The sequence below is a fragment of the Propithecus coquereli genome, unplaced genomic scaffold (assembly GCF_000956105.1).
Source record: "Propithecus coquereli isolate 6110/MARCELLA unplaced genomic scaffold, Pcoq_1.0 Scaffold224, whole genome shotgun sequence".
Lineage (NCBI taxonomy): Eukaryota > Metazoa > Chordata > Mammalia > Primates > Indriidae > Propithecus > Propithecus coquereli.
The window spans coordinates 4,336,529-4,354,113 of NW_012147634.1; the positions used below are offsets into that span (position 1 = coordinate 4,336,529).

Genomic DNA, 17,585 nt, shown 5'->3' on the forward strand with positions numbered 1-17,585 from the left:
ACTTTATGAAATTTTATTTTATAATAATTTGTGTTCATTCATTTTCCAACCTGCTTATTCCAGTTCAGGGTCAAGGGGGATCAGAGCCTGTCCCAGCAGCTCAGGGTGCAAAGCAGGAGCCACCCCTGAACAGAACACTGCCCTATCACAGACACGGTGCACTCACACACACCCACACCCACGTTCCCTCAGACTGAGACATAACATGCCAGTGAACCTGATGTACACATCCCTGGGATGTGGGAGGAAGCAAGAGTACCTGAAGAAAAGCCACATGGACTTGGGGAGAATGTGCAACCTCCACGCAAATGGTGGCCCCAGCCAGGAATCAGTTTGTTTTTTCTTGTCAACATTATAATGAAATGATGTTATTCAAGGACTCACATACATATATACATCCTAGCATGCTCGTTATTATTATATATATTAATGTATATGTATATACATATACATCCTAGCATGTTTATTATTATTGTATACAGAGGTAAAAGATGTTTCAATTTTTGGTTTCATATTCTAATCTTTTCCCATTCTGTTCTTTAAGTTTTCAAAACTCAGTAGCTTTCTGACAAACTAGATTTTGAATTAGATTTGTGCTTACTGCAATCTAAATGTAAGCTATATGATATAAGACTATTTCCCGTTGACTCTCCGTTGTAATGTAAACTTGTCTCTTCACTCTTTAGCTGCTCTTAGGAAACAACACGCAGCCGAACTCCATCTGGGGGATTTTTTAGTTTTTCTTCGCAGAGTTGTGTCTTCAAAAGCAATTCAATCAAAAATGGCTTCCCCAAAGTGGACAGAGGTCCTTCTAAATATAGCATCTCAGAAGTGTTCTTCAGGTATATTTCCTTTGCCTTTGTTTTAGAGTATTAATATGTAATACATGTATTTTATTAGGATAATGCTAGACTTTAACAACATCCCTGGGATGTGGGAGGAAACCACATCCTTCATCCATCATCCCTTGACATTGATTTCAAGGCTTTTCTTGGTTTTTGAGTACCTATTTGATCAAAAGGAAACTTTGGTTTCAGGAGTAAAAATTGGCAGAAAATTAATAATATATAGTAGCACTGGAGAAGATCACGGAATTAATCTAGAGAACTTGAGCTTATTTGTTCAGATTACAATACTGAAAGTAAGCAGAGAACATCCTCTTTACTATGATAATTTGACACAGGTTCTGACCTTACTTCCTGGATTATCAAGGTGCACACCTGAATTTGTACATTCTGTCTTATCATGATGTAATTTCTGTTTCCTTGATTGTGACTTCTGATTGTCTGATAATCTATGACAGTTCTATATAATAACCTTAATAACCTTAATTTCTGGTCCTAAAAGTCTGGTCTTCTTACATAAATTACTATCAGTCCTTTCCTAGCCTGTTTTTCTTAAATTGTGGTAAAATGTACATAACATAACATTTACCATTTTAACCATTAAAGTGTACAATTCAGTGACATTAAGCATATTCACAGTGTTGTAAAACCACCACCACTATTCCATTTCCAGAACTTTTCATCATCCCTAGTCCATCTTAAATATGCCAAAACATAATGTAATCTTCATGATACGTATTAATTTGTATGTTTACATTCTCAGTAAACATATAAATACTTCAGTAGTTTTTCTTAACTAGTATAACTGACAGCTTTTTTTGCTTTAATAAGGTTAAGCTTATATTGAGTTCATAGAGCATAAATAAAAATCAGATATTAATTTATATTCAGCTGGTCTTATTATAGTTATGTGTATAAAAAAGTACCTATTTATGCATCATCAGTGTCCTATCTCTACCTTTGCTTACTTTAGAAAAGTATAATCTGCTTATTCCCTATTAACCGTAACAATCTCTGTGAGATAGTCAGGGCATGGACAGGAGAGAGGCCTTGAGAGGGAATGATAAGCATGGACTTTAGAGATTAATTCTACCTCAAGTTACTTAACTTCTCTGAGTCTCAGTTTCTTCATCAGTAAAATGGGCTGTAATTCAGGCTTTGTGAGGATTTACAGAGTTAATGTGTATGAAATGCATAGTACAGTACCTGGCATAGGTAGTTTCTACAATGCTTTTCCCATTATATATACATAAAAACTGAGACATAAAGGTGAACATATTCATATGCATTAATGGATATAGGGTAGATCTAGAATTCTTGGGATAATAGTTTTAAGTGAAGTCCTTTCTACCCATACATGCTTAACAGCCTCAGGGATTTTTTCCCCAAAATTTCATTTTAATTTTTGAATTTAAGTCACATTGATAATAAAATGTCTTTCCCCCCAGGTATTCCTCTAGTTAGTAACTTAAGAACAAGGCTCCTTGCACTTCATGTCCTCGAGGCTGTGCTACCAGCTTGTGAATCCGGTGTAGAAGATGATCAAATGGCCCAGGTTTCTATTTTTAAAGTTATTAGATGATGTTTTCCATATCTGCAACATGATTGACCTAACGTCTATACTTACACTGTCTTCAGTTGTAAATGTGTCTTTTATTCAGTAGCATAACTTCTACTTTTAAGACTGCTTTCTTTATTATTTCATCTCCAAGGAAGGAGAAAGAGAAATGGAGTTATGGGATGTGAGAGGTAGCGGGATAGAGAATACTTACAAGGTCAGAAGGAAAGAAAAATATGTGGAATTTCTTTCTCGGTTTGGGCCTCTAGAGAGACAAATGTGTGAGGTCTAATCAGATGTGTAGTCTAATGTGTAGTCTAATCAGAGGTCCATATATTGATAGTAAGACAAAATAAAATCCACTTTCTAGTGGATTAATGATCTTTCTTAAAAAAAGATACTTAACATATAGCCACCAAAAGTAGCTGTTGAACATTGGTATAACCTAACTTCACATGTGACTTAATATTAGTGATATATCTTTTCTAAAAGTACTTAAAATTACTCTTTACAAATATTGTCATTCTCTTTCCTTCAATAAAACAGATTGTTGAACGCTTATTTTCCCTTCTATCGGATTGTATGTGGGAGACACCCATTGCTCAGGCCAAACATGCTATTCAGATAAAGGAAAAAGAACAAGAAATAAAATTACAGGTAATTGATTTTTCCAAAGAGGTGTTTTTAGACTGCAAAAATGAACATCCTGTCACCTGTCTCTGGATGCCTGCTCCTCTGAGGGACCTTGCTCTATCAGTTATTCCATCTCCTCTCTTTGCAGTGTCTCCCTCTCCACTGATTCCCTTCCCTTCAGCTTGTAACCGTGCTTATATCTCATTCCTCACCTCCCAAATCACATTTTTGTCCACAAAGCTTTCTCTGTCTTCTTCCTTGTCCTTCACTAGTAAGGTTCTTGGAAGAGTAATCTATATGTTTCAGCCACTTCCTTACGTCTCATTATCTCTTCAACCCAATTGTTTATCTTCCATCAAAGTGCCAAAATTAAATATCAAAGATAAATATAAGTTGCTAAATACAATGTATATTTTTTTGTCCACATCTTACTTTACCCCTAGAAACTCTAGCCTTCTATTGTTTTCAAAACACTATCTTCTCCTGGATCTCCACATACCTTCTGCCAATCCTTGATTCCCTCTGGAAGCAACTCTTTGGTGCTTCTTTTACCTTGCCTCCATCCTGAAACATTGGTATTCTTCAGAATTCTCTCACTGTGTCATTTAGCTAGAGTGCAGTGATGTGATCATAGCTCACTGCAACCTCAGACTCCTGGGCTCAAGGGATCCTCCTGCCTCAGCCTCCCGAGCAGCTGGGACTACAACACACCACCACACTGGCTAATTTAGCCTTAGCTTTTTTAGCAGTCTAATCCATACCCATGACCATTTTCACCCACTCTCAATGTCTTCCAAACTTAAATGCTAGCCCAGTTGTCTCTCCCTCAAATCTTCTCCTTTTCTTTCTCTCCCATTTTTGATTGAAGGCACCACCATTTAATTAGTTTTCCAAACCCAAATTCCTGGGAATGCTAGACTCTCATGATGTCCCTGTGAATGTAAGTCACTAGGCTCCATTGATTTTACTTTCTAAATAGCTCGTGAATCCATCTATCTATCCATCTACCTTCACTGTTCTCTTGGTTTTTATGATTCCACACTTTTTCTGCTTTTTCTTCTACCTTAGTACAATGGCCTGTTCTCATTTTCCTATATTGGTTCTTCCTCTTCTGTTCCATCTAAGTGGAGTATTCCAAGGCTTAGTCTCAAAACCTCTTCTTTTTCTCAACAATCGCCCCCATTTCTTTCCCCAAAGAAACTTTATTAAGACCCATATTCCATTGATTCCCAAGCTTTTAATTCCAGTTCTGGCATTATTCCTGAATTCTAGATTTATATACCTATCTTCTACCAGTCTTCTCCCTTGAATGATAGTCTAATAGGTATCTCATACTCAGTATGTCACAAGTAGCATCCTTAGTTTCATCACACTGTGCTTCTTCCCCAGGCTTTCCCAGCCTCCTAGTTAGTTACTCAAGTAAAAAACCTAGGAGTCATCCTTGATTTTTCTTTCTGTTATTGCCCCTCCCCATTTTCTTCATCCATACAATATCTAGGTTCTGTTGGCTCCTCTATAAAGCATACCTTGAATTTATCCACCTTCTCATCTCTTCTGTCATCACCCTATTCCAAGCTGTTGTCATATCTGGCATGGACTGTACAATAGCCTCCTAACTGATCTCTCTGTTTCTATTGTTACCCCCTAAAGTCCATTCTCTACACAGGATCCAGAGTGGTCTTTTAAAATTATAAATCAGAGGACATTGGTCCTCTGTTTAAAACATTCCAATGGTTTCTCATTGTTTTGGGGATAAAGTCTAGAACTGTTTGTCCTGTCCTCTTTGCTCACTGTACTCTGAACAACTGGCCACCTGTCTGTTTCTTTGAACACAGTAAGCTTGTTCCTTCCTTAGGGCTTTAAACTAGGTATTCCCTCCAGATATGTTTCTTAGAAACTGCATATCATTCAGGTCTCAACTTAATTATCACTTCTTCAGAGAGTCCTTCCTTAATTAATCTAGGGTAGTTTCCAGACCTTCTTTTTCACATCACCTGTTTTAATTTCAACATAGCACTTATTGCCTGTATTTTCTTATTTATTTGTTTTCTGTTTCTCTCTTCCAAAATTAAGTTCTGTGAGAGCAGAGACTGTATCTGTCTTATATACTGCTGAATATAAAGGACCTGATAGAATAGCTGAGACAGAGTCGATGCTTAAAAAATATTCATTGAATGAATGAATGAATGAATGAATGAATTTGGGCCTCACTATTTCTTACCTGAACTCTTACAGTAATCTCCTGTTTAGTATCTCTGCCTTCATCCTATATACACTACATACCCTATATACCTCTGGTAAAATGATGTTTATAAAGCACAGATCTGATCACAGATCCCTTATATAAATCATTCTGTGTAGGTACTTCCTATTATCTATAGAGCATAGTTCAAACCATGTGGCATACAAGGCCTTCCATGATTTCATTCCTTCTCTTTCTGGGCTCGTTTTCTGCCAGTCTGGTCCTCCAGATATTATATACTGCTTGTAATTACTTTAAATCACTGAACTCTGTTGTATCTCCATGCCTGGCACATGCCGTACACACTGCTTTAAAATGCCTTTCCCTGCTTTGACCAGGTGCTTGATGCCTTCTCATCACTTAGGACTCATCTTAGAAGTCACCTTCTTTTGAATGCTTACTTTGACCTTCTTAAGCATGTTTAAACACTTACACTTTTATGTTTCTACTATCCCTATTATGTAACTTCTGGTATTCTCTCACTGTAATACTGACATTATTTATTTGTCCTTCTGTCCACTAACTGGACTATAAGCTCTTTATGGGCAGGGACTATGCTCTATTTATCACTGTGCTTCTGTTACCTTGCATATTAACTGATCTATAGTAGATACTTAATAAATATTTGTGGAATAAAACCAAAGCACCTCAGACTCAGATCTGGGTTACTCCAAAATGCTGACCCAGCTTCCTTTCTGGTAGAAGCAGGGAGAGTTGGAAGAAGAAGATGAGAATCTTCCTATCCAAGAAGTATCTTTTGATCCAGAGAAAGCTCAGTGTTGTTTAGTGGAGAATGGACAGATTTTAACTCATGGCAGTGGAGGAAAAGGATATGGATTGGCATCAACTGGAGTAACTTCTGGATGCTATCAGTGGAAGGTATGTACAATTCGAAAGAATTTTTAGCATTTTGTCTTTAAGTCCTTTTTTCTCAGGTTCTTATGAAAAACGTGTGGAAAGGCTCTTTAAAAAATCATTATATGGGCCGGGCACGGTGGCTCACGCCTATAATCCTAGCACTCTGGGAGGCTGAGGCGGGCAGATCGTTTGAGCTCAGGAGTTCGAGACCAGCCTGAGCAAGAGCGAGACCCCGTCTCTACCAAAAAATAGAAAGAAATTAATTGGACAGCTAAAAATATATAGAAAAAATTAGCCGGGTATGGTGGCGCATGCCTGTAGTCCCAGCTACCTGGGAGGCTGAGGCAGTAGGATCGCTTGAGTCCAGGAGTTTGAGGTTGCTGTGAGCTAGGCTGACGCCACGGCGCTGACTTTAGCCCGGGCAAAAGAGTGAGACTCTGTCTCAAAAAAAAAAAAAAAAAAAAAATCATTATATGTAAATGTTCTATAATTATGTGAGATGCTAACATAAATGGAAACTGAGTGAACGATATACAGGAATCTGTACTATTTTTGTAACTCTCATAATTCTGAAATTATCTCAAAATTTTAAAAAATGTTTAAAAAATCATGTTGTATACCCCCATGAAGGGTCACACAGCACATTTTCCCTCAGCAATGAAATTGTAGCAACATGTGTGTGATGTTTTTGCCTAGGAAAGCCCATTAGAGATTCAGTGCCCAAGGTTTTTAACTGGGGGCTGGTCATGTAGGTACCCTCTGCCTGGCATGTATTAAAATTTTAGATTCCCAGAAGGAAAGCAAGGATTTAGCATAAACCATATTGTTTGTACAAACAGTCTAGATACAATGAGCCAGGTTATCAGGTAAATTTTTATCAGTATACAAAACTGTTTACCAGTCAAGTTCCCCTATGCCAGCCAAGGGTCAACATTGCAAGCAGGCTGTTAGCAATCTCTGTTGTGTTAACTCCTTTTTTTTTGGTTTGCACAGTCCACCCCGCCTTGGCTTTTGGGGACAGTGTCTTTACGGTAAAGCTGTCAATAGGAAACCATGCTGCAGGATGAGACCGGCCTGTAGAATTGAACTTTAGTTACTCCTTTTAAGGGTCCTGGGCTTAGCCAGTTAAAACAAATGTCATTAACCATAAAGATCCATCTTAAAAAATCATATGTGTCTTCATTCTTAGGTTTTTGTATTAACTTTAAAATTTTGAGGCTGAGTGCGGTGGCTCACACTTGTAATCCCAGCACTTTGGGGGAGACCAAGGTAGGAGGATCATTTGAGGCTGGGAGGATCATTTGAGGCCAGAGTTCGAGACCAGCCTGGGCCACATAATGAGACCCCATTTCTACAAAAAAAATAATTTTAAAAATTAGCTGGGTGTGGCGGCATGTGCCTGTAGTCCTAGCTACTCCGGAGGGCAAGGCAGGAGGATCACTTGAGCCCAGGAGTTTGAGATTTCAGTGAGCTATGATCACACCACTGCACTCCAGCCTAGATGACAGAGCAAGACCCTGTCAAAAAAAAAAAAAAAAAATCTGGCTTAGGCATCAATTTAGTACAGCATAACTCCAGCTAGTCCAGGGCTGAGGTGGTATCTTGATAAGGCACACACAAAAGAAGTGTAATCCCATAGGGCATATGTGTTATCACCGGAAACAAAGAGTTTGTAATTGTTAGGATACCTCTAATCAGAACATATTATAGTCAGGCAACACAGGTTAACAGGGCCCCAGTGCGTCTTGCCACCATGGGGCTACCTACCCTCTGCTCCCAGTTCAGTCTGAATAATTTTGTTGAGTCCTTGGTTCAGAGGGACTGTCTGAAGGCAATCTGTTTTAGAGGATTTTGTTGTCTGTGACAGTTTATCTCAAGAGTGTGGACGATATCTGCAGGTTTTTGTGGAAAGTACAGGAGCGAGGTCCATGCCCTGCTGCCTTATAGTCTGTCACGTTTGATGGGAGGCTCAGGAGTCAGTTTGAATTTAAAGTGCTCACAGCAGCTGTCATGACAACATAGATTTTTTTCCCCCCAGGAGGAGGAGAACTTTTAGGAATAGTTCTGAAAAACAGATCATTGATGTTCCCCCTGGCTTTTCCATACCTCCCCAGACCTTGAGTTTTTGGTTTTTCTCTGTTATTATGAAATGAAATTGATGTGTCCCATTTAGTAATTATTTTAAATTTTTTAAAATGATTTTTAATTTTTATCTAGACTTTGTCCAGAAGGGTTGGGTGCAAGAGGAACAGAAGAATTTTCACACAAAAATATTTTTATGCACCTTAACCAGAAAAGTTAGGAATTCATCAGGACAGAATCTCAGTTACAAATCGAAAAAAAAAAAAAAATTACAAAACCTTCTATCTCTTTTATCCTAATCATTTATCCAGTGAGTAGTTTAGAAAAAAAGATCAGTCTTTTTCTAGGAAAAGCTTCATTTAATAAACTGCCTTCCTAAGGTGTGTTGTGTGTCAGAAAAAAGGTGAGGGATGTAAAATCAAACTATCAATCCATTGTTGCAAACTGCAGCTAATCCAGAAAGCTTAAAAGGATGGAACATCACCAACAGGGGATCGCAAGTCCTATCTCTTAAGAGTGGACAGAAGGATATTACTCCCTCTGGTATGCCCTCTCCAACTTGTAGCTTTTAGTAGGAATCACAGGGCAGGAATGTATTCAGTCTTTGTATCAGAAATTCAGTCTTTGTATGTAGCCAGTCAGCAGCTTAAATTTAGATGATTTCTTCAAAAAAAAAAAAAAGCCCTTTCTCATAGGCATCTGCAAGAGACCTGGACAGTCCAGCCAGCATCCATGATATTTTCATAGTTTGTGGTCGCACAGAGGCATGTCCTAAATCTGCAACAGTCCTAGGTTTTTTTTTTTTGAGACAGAGTCTCGCTTTGTTGCCTGGGCTAAAGTGAGTGCCGTGGCGTCAGCCTAGCTCACAGCAACCTTAAGCTCCTGGGCTTAAGCAGTCCTTCTGCCTCAGCTTCCCAAGTAGCTGGGACTACAGGCATGTGCCACCATGCCCGGCTAATTTTTTCTATATATATATATTTTTTTTTAGGTGTCCAGATCATTTCTTTCTATTTTTAGTAGAGACGGGGTCTCGCTCTTGCTCAGGCTGGTCTCGAACTCCTGACCTTGAGCGATCCACCCGCCTCAGCCTCCCAGAGTGCTAGGATTACAGGCGTGAGCCACCGCGCCCGGCCAGCAGTCCCAGGTTTTGAGTTTTATTCGTGGAGCCAATGCCTGCTTTTAGTTGAGCACAGCTCTTGTTGGGTTGAAACAGCCCATAGCAGATAGTATCAGGTTTTAGCCTAGAGTCAGGTCCAAGCAATGAGAATGTGTGAGTTCAGGATTCTAAAAAGCCAGCAGTTTTTTTGGGCAGGAATAAAACCTAGATGCTGTAGAACCAAACAGCTGTGTTTTAAGTTTAGGCTTAAAAGAAAGGCTTTTCTAAATCCTTTTTGCTTGTCAGTATTAGAGTCCAAATTGACTCCCACAAAAATGTGCACTTCAGGCTGGAAAATCATCAGCCTGTGAGTGTTAGATATATGCTTTTAAAGAACTCATCAACTGAAAAGTGCTTTTTAAAACTCTAAAAGTGTATCTGTATCTCTCCATCTGAAGCTTGCCTTTCTTTTTATTTTGTCTTCCTTTTTCCAGAGGCTCTGATTGGAAAAAATCATAGCAAAAATCACCAATTTTTGGTGACTTGTTTTGTTTCTAATACTCACAGAGTTTAAATTCCAATCTACCCACTGGTGGCAAAAAGCAAGGAAATTGCGACCCACTAACATGTTTTTCTTTTGCAGCTTTCCCGCATCAGGATGATCTCTTAGAGTTTATGAAGTTACAAGCATGTAACATTGTGCATCTTTTTTTAAAAAAATCATACATTCAGATGCAATAGCCACAAAACAAAGCTGTTTTTAAAAATTTCCTTTCTTCCCCCCTCTCCCACCTCAGATCTCAAGTTTACTCAAACTCCTAGCAGTAAATTTAGCATTTACAAGATAAATTGGGGGAAGGGAAGGATGGAGAACCTGCTCTAGCAGTGGCAATAGCTAGGCTGAAGAAAATGGCTGGAATAGTTCTTTCTTTTCTTTTTTTTCTCTAGTCTATTTAAAATTTTGCTCCAGCCCTGGGAACTAATTTAACCTTTTTCCTTCCACTTGGAGGAAAAAGGAACATACACTTTTAATATTTTTGTTCCACCCAAAACTCACTTTCAGGGATTTTTGACCCTATCCCCTCCCGCTGGAGGAGAGAGCAACTACAAGCTATTTTTTCTTTTTTGGCCCACCCAAAGCCCATTTGTAGGAGTGTTTGGACCCTTTCTCTTCATGCCTGCAGGAGAGAACAACACAAATTTTACCCGAGCTGCTCTTTTTTCCTAACTTTAGCTAGCAAGGCCAAAAGCAGCCAGAGGATCTAGCAAGCCAACTGTCCAGTGGTTGGATTTATCATTTTTAAATTCCACAGATAACTTTTACTTCTCACAATAGATAGCAGCTCACCTTCTGTTTTATACACTGTGTAACTCAATAGCCTCCCAGATACCAGAGTTTTGTTTTCCTTTTCTCTCTTTTCCCCTAGTATTGCCCAACTATATTTTAATGAGTCAGCTTTGTTCTAGAATCTCATTGCTGCCACCGCTGTGTCAGGGGTCTCCAAGATCACCCTCCTTACATTCAGAGATTCACTAGAAGGACTCATGAGACTCGGCATATAGATGTTCTCATTACTGAGATTTATTATAAGGATATGTAGCCAGATAATAAGGGAAAGACACAGGTGGAATATGGAGGAATCCACATACAGGCTTCCTTATGTTTTCTCCCTCCCATATGCACTGTCTTTCCCTAGCAACAAAACTGTAGCACATAACATGTGTGATATTGCTAGGGAAGCCCATTAGAGACTGAGAGCCCAAGGTTTTTACTGGGGGCTGGGCATGTAGCCCTCTACCTGGCATATACCAAAATTCCATACTTCCAGAAGGAAAGCAGGTATTCAGCATAAACCACATACATTGTTTGTTCAAATGTTCTAGGCCAGTGAACTACCTTTCTCACTTAGGAGAAGTTTTGTATCTGCACAGGAAGCTGTTTACCAGTTGAGTTCCCTGATACTAGCCAAGGGCCAGTGTGGCAAGTATGCCTTTTTACAAGAAAGTAGTTAAAAAATCTATATGTAAAGAATTGAAGCTTCCCGTTAATAATTTTCTGGACTAGACACACTTCCTTAGCTTCATAATTAAATTGTAAGCTAAAATTGCATATTTTAAATGTTATAGGTACTCAAAGGTTATTCCAGATTTTCTGCAAGGTAACAGTTTGTTTTAGAATCTTTAGAAATTGATGTAGTTTTCTTATGTTATTTTCACTTAGACTGAAAAGAAACTTAACATGTTCCTATAAATGCATAAGTTATTATATACAAACATATTCCCCAGTATTGGTTAATGCAGTTGATAGTATATAAGCAGGTTTTTTGAGTATTAATGAATATTCTTACTTTTATTTTAGTTTTACATTGTGAAGGAAAACAGAGGCAATGAAGGCACATGTGTTGGAGTTTCTCGCTGGCCAGTACATGACTTTAACCACCGCACTACCTCGGATATGTGGCTCTATAGGGCCTACAGTGGTAACCTCTATCACAATGGAGAACAGACTCTCACATTGTCTAGCTTTACTCAAGGAGATTTCATTACCTGTGTGTTAGATATGGAAGCCAGGACCATTTCCTTTGGGAAAAATGGAGAGGTACTGAAACCCATTCACAAACATTGAATGTTTTCATATTTTTATTTATGTTTAACTCAGTTATTCAAGTTCCAGTTATTCAGTTTATGGATTGTGTCTACTATTCTCTCCTTTTTCTCTAATAATTTCTGGTTCTTATAATATTTATCAGTAACAAAACAAACAACAGAAAGATAGCAAAACCCCAGTAAGACTTTTGAAACAGATGAACAAATTAGGATCATTTATTATATGTAGAATTTCTTTGGTTAGCAAGGTTAATTGAGATTTCTCTCTAGTAACTTTTGTCTCAAAAGAGCTTTGAATTCTAATGTGGTTGGATATTATCAATTTTAAAAAATACTTTTTCCTTTTTCTTCTCACTTTTGCCACACTCTAGGAACCCAAATTAGCTTTTGAAGATGTGGATGCAGCAGAATTGTACCCATGCGTAATGTTCTATAGTAGCAACCCGGGGGAAAAGGTAATGAAACTTCAAGCCTTTATACTTAAGTATGAGAATATTTGTTATTTTTAATTAATAATTTTTAGCATCAATAGAATTTATAAATATAATAAGCTATTTCTACTATTAAAAGTATTTGACTCAGGTAATTCCTTTTTCTAGAAAGCTACTTTTAGAAATTGCCTTTATATTAAGGCACTGTTCTGGCAATTCAAATATAGTGAGTCAACTTTCAAACATATGTGCAATTACAGAAATCACAGGAACTAGTTTAGGGATAATCTAGTTTATGGGCAATTATGAACATGAGAGAGAAATCTAGAAATAAATTTAATAATGACATTAGCTAAATAATGGATGCCATTAGCTAAGTCATAATGGGGAAACTATCTTTCTTTCATTCATCCGGGGGACTTTTCAGACCTTGTAGATTGGTATAAATTTGAACCTTATGAGAAACGATATTAAAAGGATGCTTTGTCACTGAAAACTTTTTTCCATGTCATCTAAAACCCAGGCAGAGACAGACTTCTTTGTGGTGTCCCTGTGCTGGTGGGTGGATTTTTTCCTGACCCCATCCTTGCATTTGAGGATGTGTAGTGTTGCTTAGGTTCAGTCTCAAGAATTTCTAGTCATTTTGTGGTGGAAAGTTTTTAAGTTACCTCATATATAATTTTTCCATAATGCAAGTGCTGGACCTGATAAGTCCTAACCATGAAAGTTTATTCTGTGCTTTTAAATATATATTTTTTAATTTCAAGGAGTTATAATTTAAGGCTAGCTGGGAACAGCTTTTTAAACAGCTGGGCAACAAAAACTGAACTGGAGATAAAGTAAAGAGGCAGCCAATTGCTTGGTATCAAGTGCTTGCCTTAATGATATTCTGGCAGCCTAAAATAGGTTCTGGCATGTTCTGGTTAGAATGATGGGCTGGTGTTTTCCAACATCTGTGACCCTTGAAAAAATTCATTCAGGCTTAGACTATGCATCAATCAGTTTATTCTACCTAGCAGGCTTTTCTGATAAGTTTCAGAATCCCTGAGAAAAACAATACTAATAATAGTTAACATTTGTTTAACATTTACAGTACGTCTGTCACTGTACTAATAAGCACTTAATGTGCATAGTCTCATTTAATCTTTAAAGTAACTATAGGAGATAGATACTATTATTAGTGTAGTTTTTTCATATGCAAAATTGAGGCTTAGAAATATTAAATAACTTCCCAAGATTATGCAGAATTAAGATTTGAACCTAAGGCTTGCTCTTCTTTTAATGTCTGTGTCTTATTTGCAATGTGTTTCCAGATTGTGACTATCCCAATTGTCTAGATTTACGATTTTACCCTTGTGCCCCTCAAACAATATAAGATGGTCCTAGGAGTCATTATTATTCTGTTATCTTGAGGATAAGAACAAGTATATTCTCAAGGATTTTTTTTTTTGGACTAAATTGAGTCAATCACATACACCTTTGTCTATATTCATCCTTATTTTGTGAGAAAGAAACAGATATTTTTTTCTGGTACATGTATACATTGTATAGTATTGAAGTCTGGGCTTTTGTATCTGTCACTCGAATATATATTCATCTTTCAAGTGATCCTGACAGCTCTGGAATTCATGGGCTACAGAAAGTTTAAATGACAGAGCAGCTTATTCCAGAGGACCATACTACTACTAACTTCAGTAGACCTGTAACATTTCCTTACTCTTTGTTGGGGGCAGTTGGTATATTGCACAAGTATTAAGACACCAAACACTAGTTCAACATGGGATTCTACATACTAGAATTTATAGTGACTAATAGTCAAGGAGAACTATTAATATCATATATCTCCCACCCTCTTTTATGTAGGTGAAAATTTGTGATATGCAGATGCGCGGCACACCCCGAGACTTACTTCCCGGAGACCCTATTTGTAGTCCAGTAGCAGCAGTGCTGGCTGAGGCCACCATTCAGCTCATCCGTATCCTTCACCGAACAGACCGTTGGACTTACTGCATTAACAAAAAAATGATGGAAAGACTGCACAAAATTAAGATATGTATTAAAGAGTCAGGTCAGAAGCTAAAGAAAAGCCGCTCGGTTCAGAGCCGAGAGGAAAATGAAATGAGAGAGGAGAAAGAAAGCAAAGAGGAAGAGAAAGGTAAACATAATAGGCATGGCCTTGCTGACCTCTCAGAGCCGCAGCTGAGGACTCTTTGCATAGAGGTGTGGCCCGTGCTTGCCGTGATAGGAGGAGTTGATGCTGGTCTTAGAGTTGGAGGTCGGTGTGTTCACAAGCAAACTGGGCGCCATGCCACGCTGCTGGGAGTGGTCAAAGAGGGTAGCACGTCTGCCAAGGTCCAATGGGATGAAGCAGAAATTACCATCAGGTATGATCTGTTGAGTTATACTTTTACCAAACAAGTATTTAATGGTGAAATGGGCCATTGCCTATGGACAGCGAGTAATTATGTTTTTTAGTTGAGCTGCCAATTTACTTTTTTTTTTAATACAGCTTGGTATTGGTATTGTGATTTCATAAAGGAGTATTTCCCAAATCCTTGTTCCTTGAAATACTAGTGGTTTTTAAAATATATAGTTTTTACTTTTATCTTGTTTCGGGAAGAAATAGTAAGCTCATTGGTTTATAGGTTTAATTGGGATGATGCTTTCTAGTTTTTATTTGGCTTTTTATGTTTTGATCATTTCCATTATATACTGGGATAGTAACTGTTTATTACATTTTGTGGTGGGAGGGCTCCGACTATAGGATGGGAATACTTGAGTGACTAAAATGAAGCTTTGGATTGTCTGTGTTAAGTATTCTTCCTTTTTTAAAAAACGCATATTTCTATCCCCATACTTTACAACTTTTTGAATAGATATAATTACACTTATTTGACACAAACTGGGTACTTAAAAGCATTTTGGTATGTTTGCAATTCAGAAAGGATTTGTGTGAAGTAGAAACTTAATATGTTTAAAAGGAAATACTGATTGAGTATCTCAAATCTGAAAATCTAAAATCTGAAAGTCTGAAATCTGAAATGTACTAGTGAGTGTTCCTTCGAGCATCATGTTGGTGCTCAAAATGTTTTGGATTTTTGCTCAAAGGAACGCTCATTGGAGAATTTCAGATTTGGGATTTTTGGATTTGGGATGCTCAACTGGTAAGTATAATGTAAATATTTCAAAATTTTAAAAGATCTGAAATCCAAAACACTTCTGGTCCTAACCATTTCAGATAAGGGATAATCAAACTGTATGTCAAGTATCTTCTTTGATGAGGGGACTCACTTGCCTAATGACTCTATGTATGGACTTTTAGATGATATATAGCTGTTCATTATACTGCCTAATGTTATTCCTATAAAGTTATATGTTCATATGACATGGAACAATATCTGAAACAGTGGTTCCTAGTGTTTTTTGGAGGTGGTAGAATTCAATGAATTCAATGAATGTATGAACCATCTCAGCTTAAAAATAGACATACATAAAGTTTATACACAATTTCAGGGATTAATGGACTCTACCACCCCCTCTACTCCATCAAGCTAAGAAACCAATGACAGTTTTACAGAGTTACATGAAAACGTCTACTTCTTCTTTCAGTATTTGCCTTGTTTCAGAAAGGACTTGTGTTGCCTTGTTAAGATGCATACAATGTAGTAAAATAAATAAATTAATTGAAATAAGAAAAATGAGACAAAGGGAAAATATGATTAGGAAGGTAATATGGAACCAAAATTTAAGTTAGTACAACAAAACTTCATACTTGCTAAAGCTTTCTATTACATTTTGTATGATTATAAGATTTTTAAACATCAGGAAATTCTTTCCGATATCAGGAAATACGTAATCATATTTTTGCTTAACTAAAAACTAGAAGCATTAATTGATGACTACAAAGCAAATTTTTTAATGAAACAAAGTTCTCTCTGAAATAGGTTATAAATGGCCATTACTCACATTATAAACTAGATTTATTGTACAAATTTTCCAAATAGTTTACATCAAACTACATCTGGCCCACCTCCTGTTTTTGTAAATAAAGTTACATAGCCATTTGTTTAGGTGTATCAGTGACTGCTTTTGCACTATGATGGCAGGGCTGAATGGTTGCAACAGCGACCATGTGCCCTTCAAGGTCTAAAATATTTACTACCTGGCCTTTATAGAAAGGTTGCTGACTCCTGGCTTATGTTATATAATAGTGAATATTCTCATTTGAAAGCACACACATCTCATTGCCTTTGCATTTAGTATCACTTCTCCCCATATTCTCATAGTAGACTCATTTTTCTCTGTGTTTGTAATGACTTCTCTGGTTTGTGTAAATTATTCTCTGTATTGTGTACATGGTGCATCTTATTTTGTCTACATTATTTTCTGTACCTTCCTCCTGTCTTTCCCTCACTTGCTTCTTCCTGTGTCATTCTGATCTTTATTAAAGCTTCCCAACTTTTTGGTCGCCTAGTGATACTCCATTGTATAATCTGGAACCCTGTGAACCATTGCCGTTTGACGTGGCGCGATTCCGAGGCCTGACAGCTTCTGTGCTGCTGGACCTAACATATCTGACTGGCATTCACGAAGATATGGGGAAACAGAGCACCAAACGACATGAAAAGAAACACCGACATGAGTCTGAGGAGAAAGGGGACATTGAGCAGAAACCCGAGAGCGAATCTGCTTTAGATATACGAACAGGCTTAACATCTGATGATGTCAAAAGTCAGGGTACCACAAGCTCCAAATCAGAAAATGAAATAGCTTCATTTTCTTTAGATCCAACACTGCCAGGTGTGGAATCCCAACATCAGATAACAGAAGGAAAAAGAAAAAATCACGAACACATGTCCAAAAATCATGACATGGCCCAGTCAGAAATCAGAGCAGTTCAGCTGTCCTATCTTTACCTCGGTGCTATGAAATCACTTAGTGCTCTTCTTGGCTGTAGTAAATACGCTGAGCTGTTGCTCATACCAAAAGTTCTGGCTGAAAATGGCCACAACTCAGACTGTGCAAGTTCTCCAGTTGTTCACGAAGATGTGGAGATGCGTGCAGCCTTGCAGTTTTTGATGCGACACATGGTCAAGCGAGCAGTCATGCGGTCGCCCATAAAGAGAGCATTGGGATTAGCTGATCTGGAGCGAGCTCAAGCCATTATCTATAAATTGGTGGTCCATGGGCTTTTGGAAGACCAGTTTGGGGGCAAAATTAAGCAAGGTATGTT

The 17,585-nt window shown here is 37.8% G+C and overlaps 1 protein-coding gene across 1 annotated transcript in view; it reads left to right on the plus strand.

Annotated features, from left to right (window-relative positions):
• HERC1 (HECT and RLD domain containing E3 ubiquitin protein ligase family member 1) overlaps positions 1-17,585 on the plus strand; it is a 151,917-nt gene that overhangs the window by 69,640 nt on the left and 64,692 nt on the right. Inside the window, exons 30-37 of the mRNA XM_012645072.1 lie at positions 687-842; positions 2,294-2,400; positions 2,950-3,060; positions 5,981-6,157; positions 11,674-11,913; positions 12,293-12,376; positions 14,216-14,736; positions 16,827-17,578. Coding sequence (XP_012500526.1) covers positions 687-842; positions 2,294-2,400; positions 2,950-3,060; positions 5,981-6,157; positions 11,674-11,913; positions 12,293-12,376; positions 14,216-14,736; positions 16,827-17,578 — 2,148 coding nt within the window. The remainder of the gene's footprint in view (positions 1-686; positions 843-2,293; positions 2,401-2,949; positions 3,061-5,980; positions 6,158-11,673; positions 11,914-12,292; positions 12,377-14,215; positions 14,737-16,826; positions 17,579-17,585) is intronic.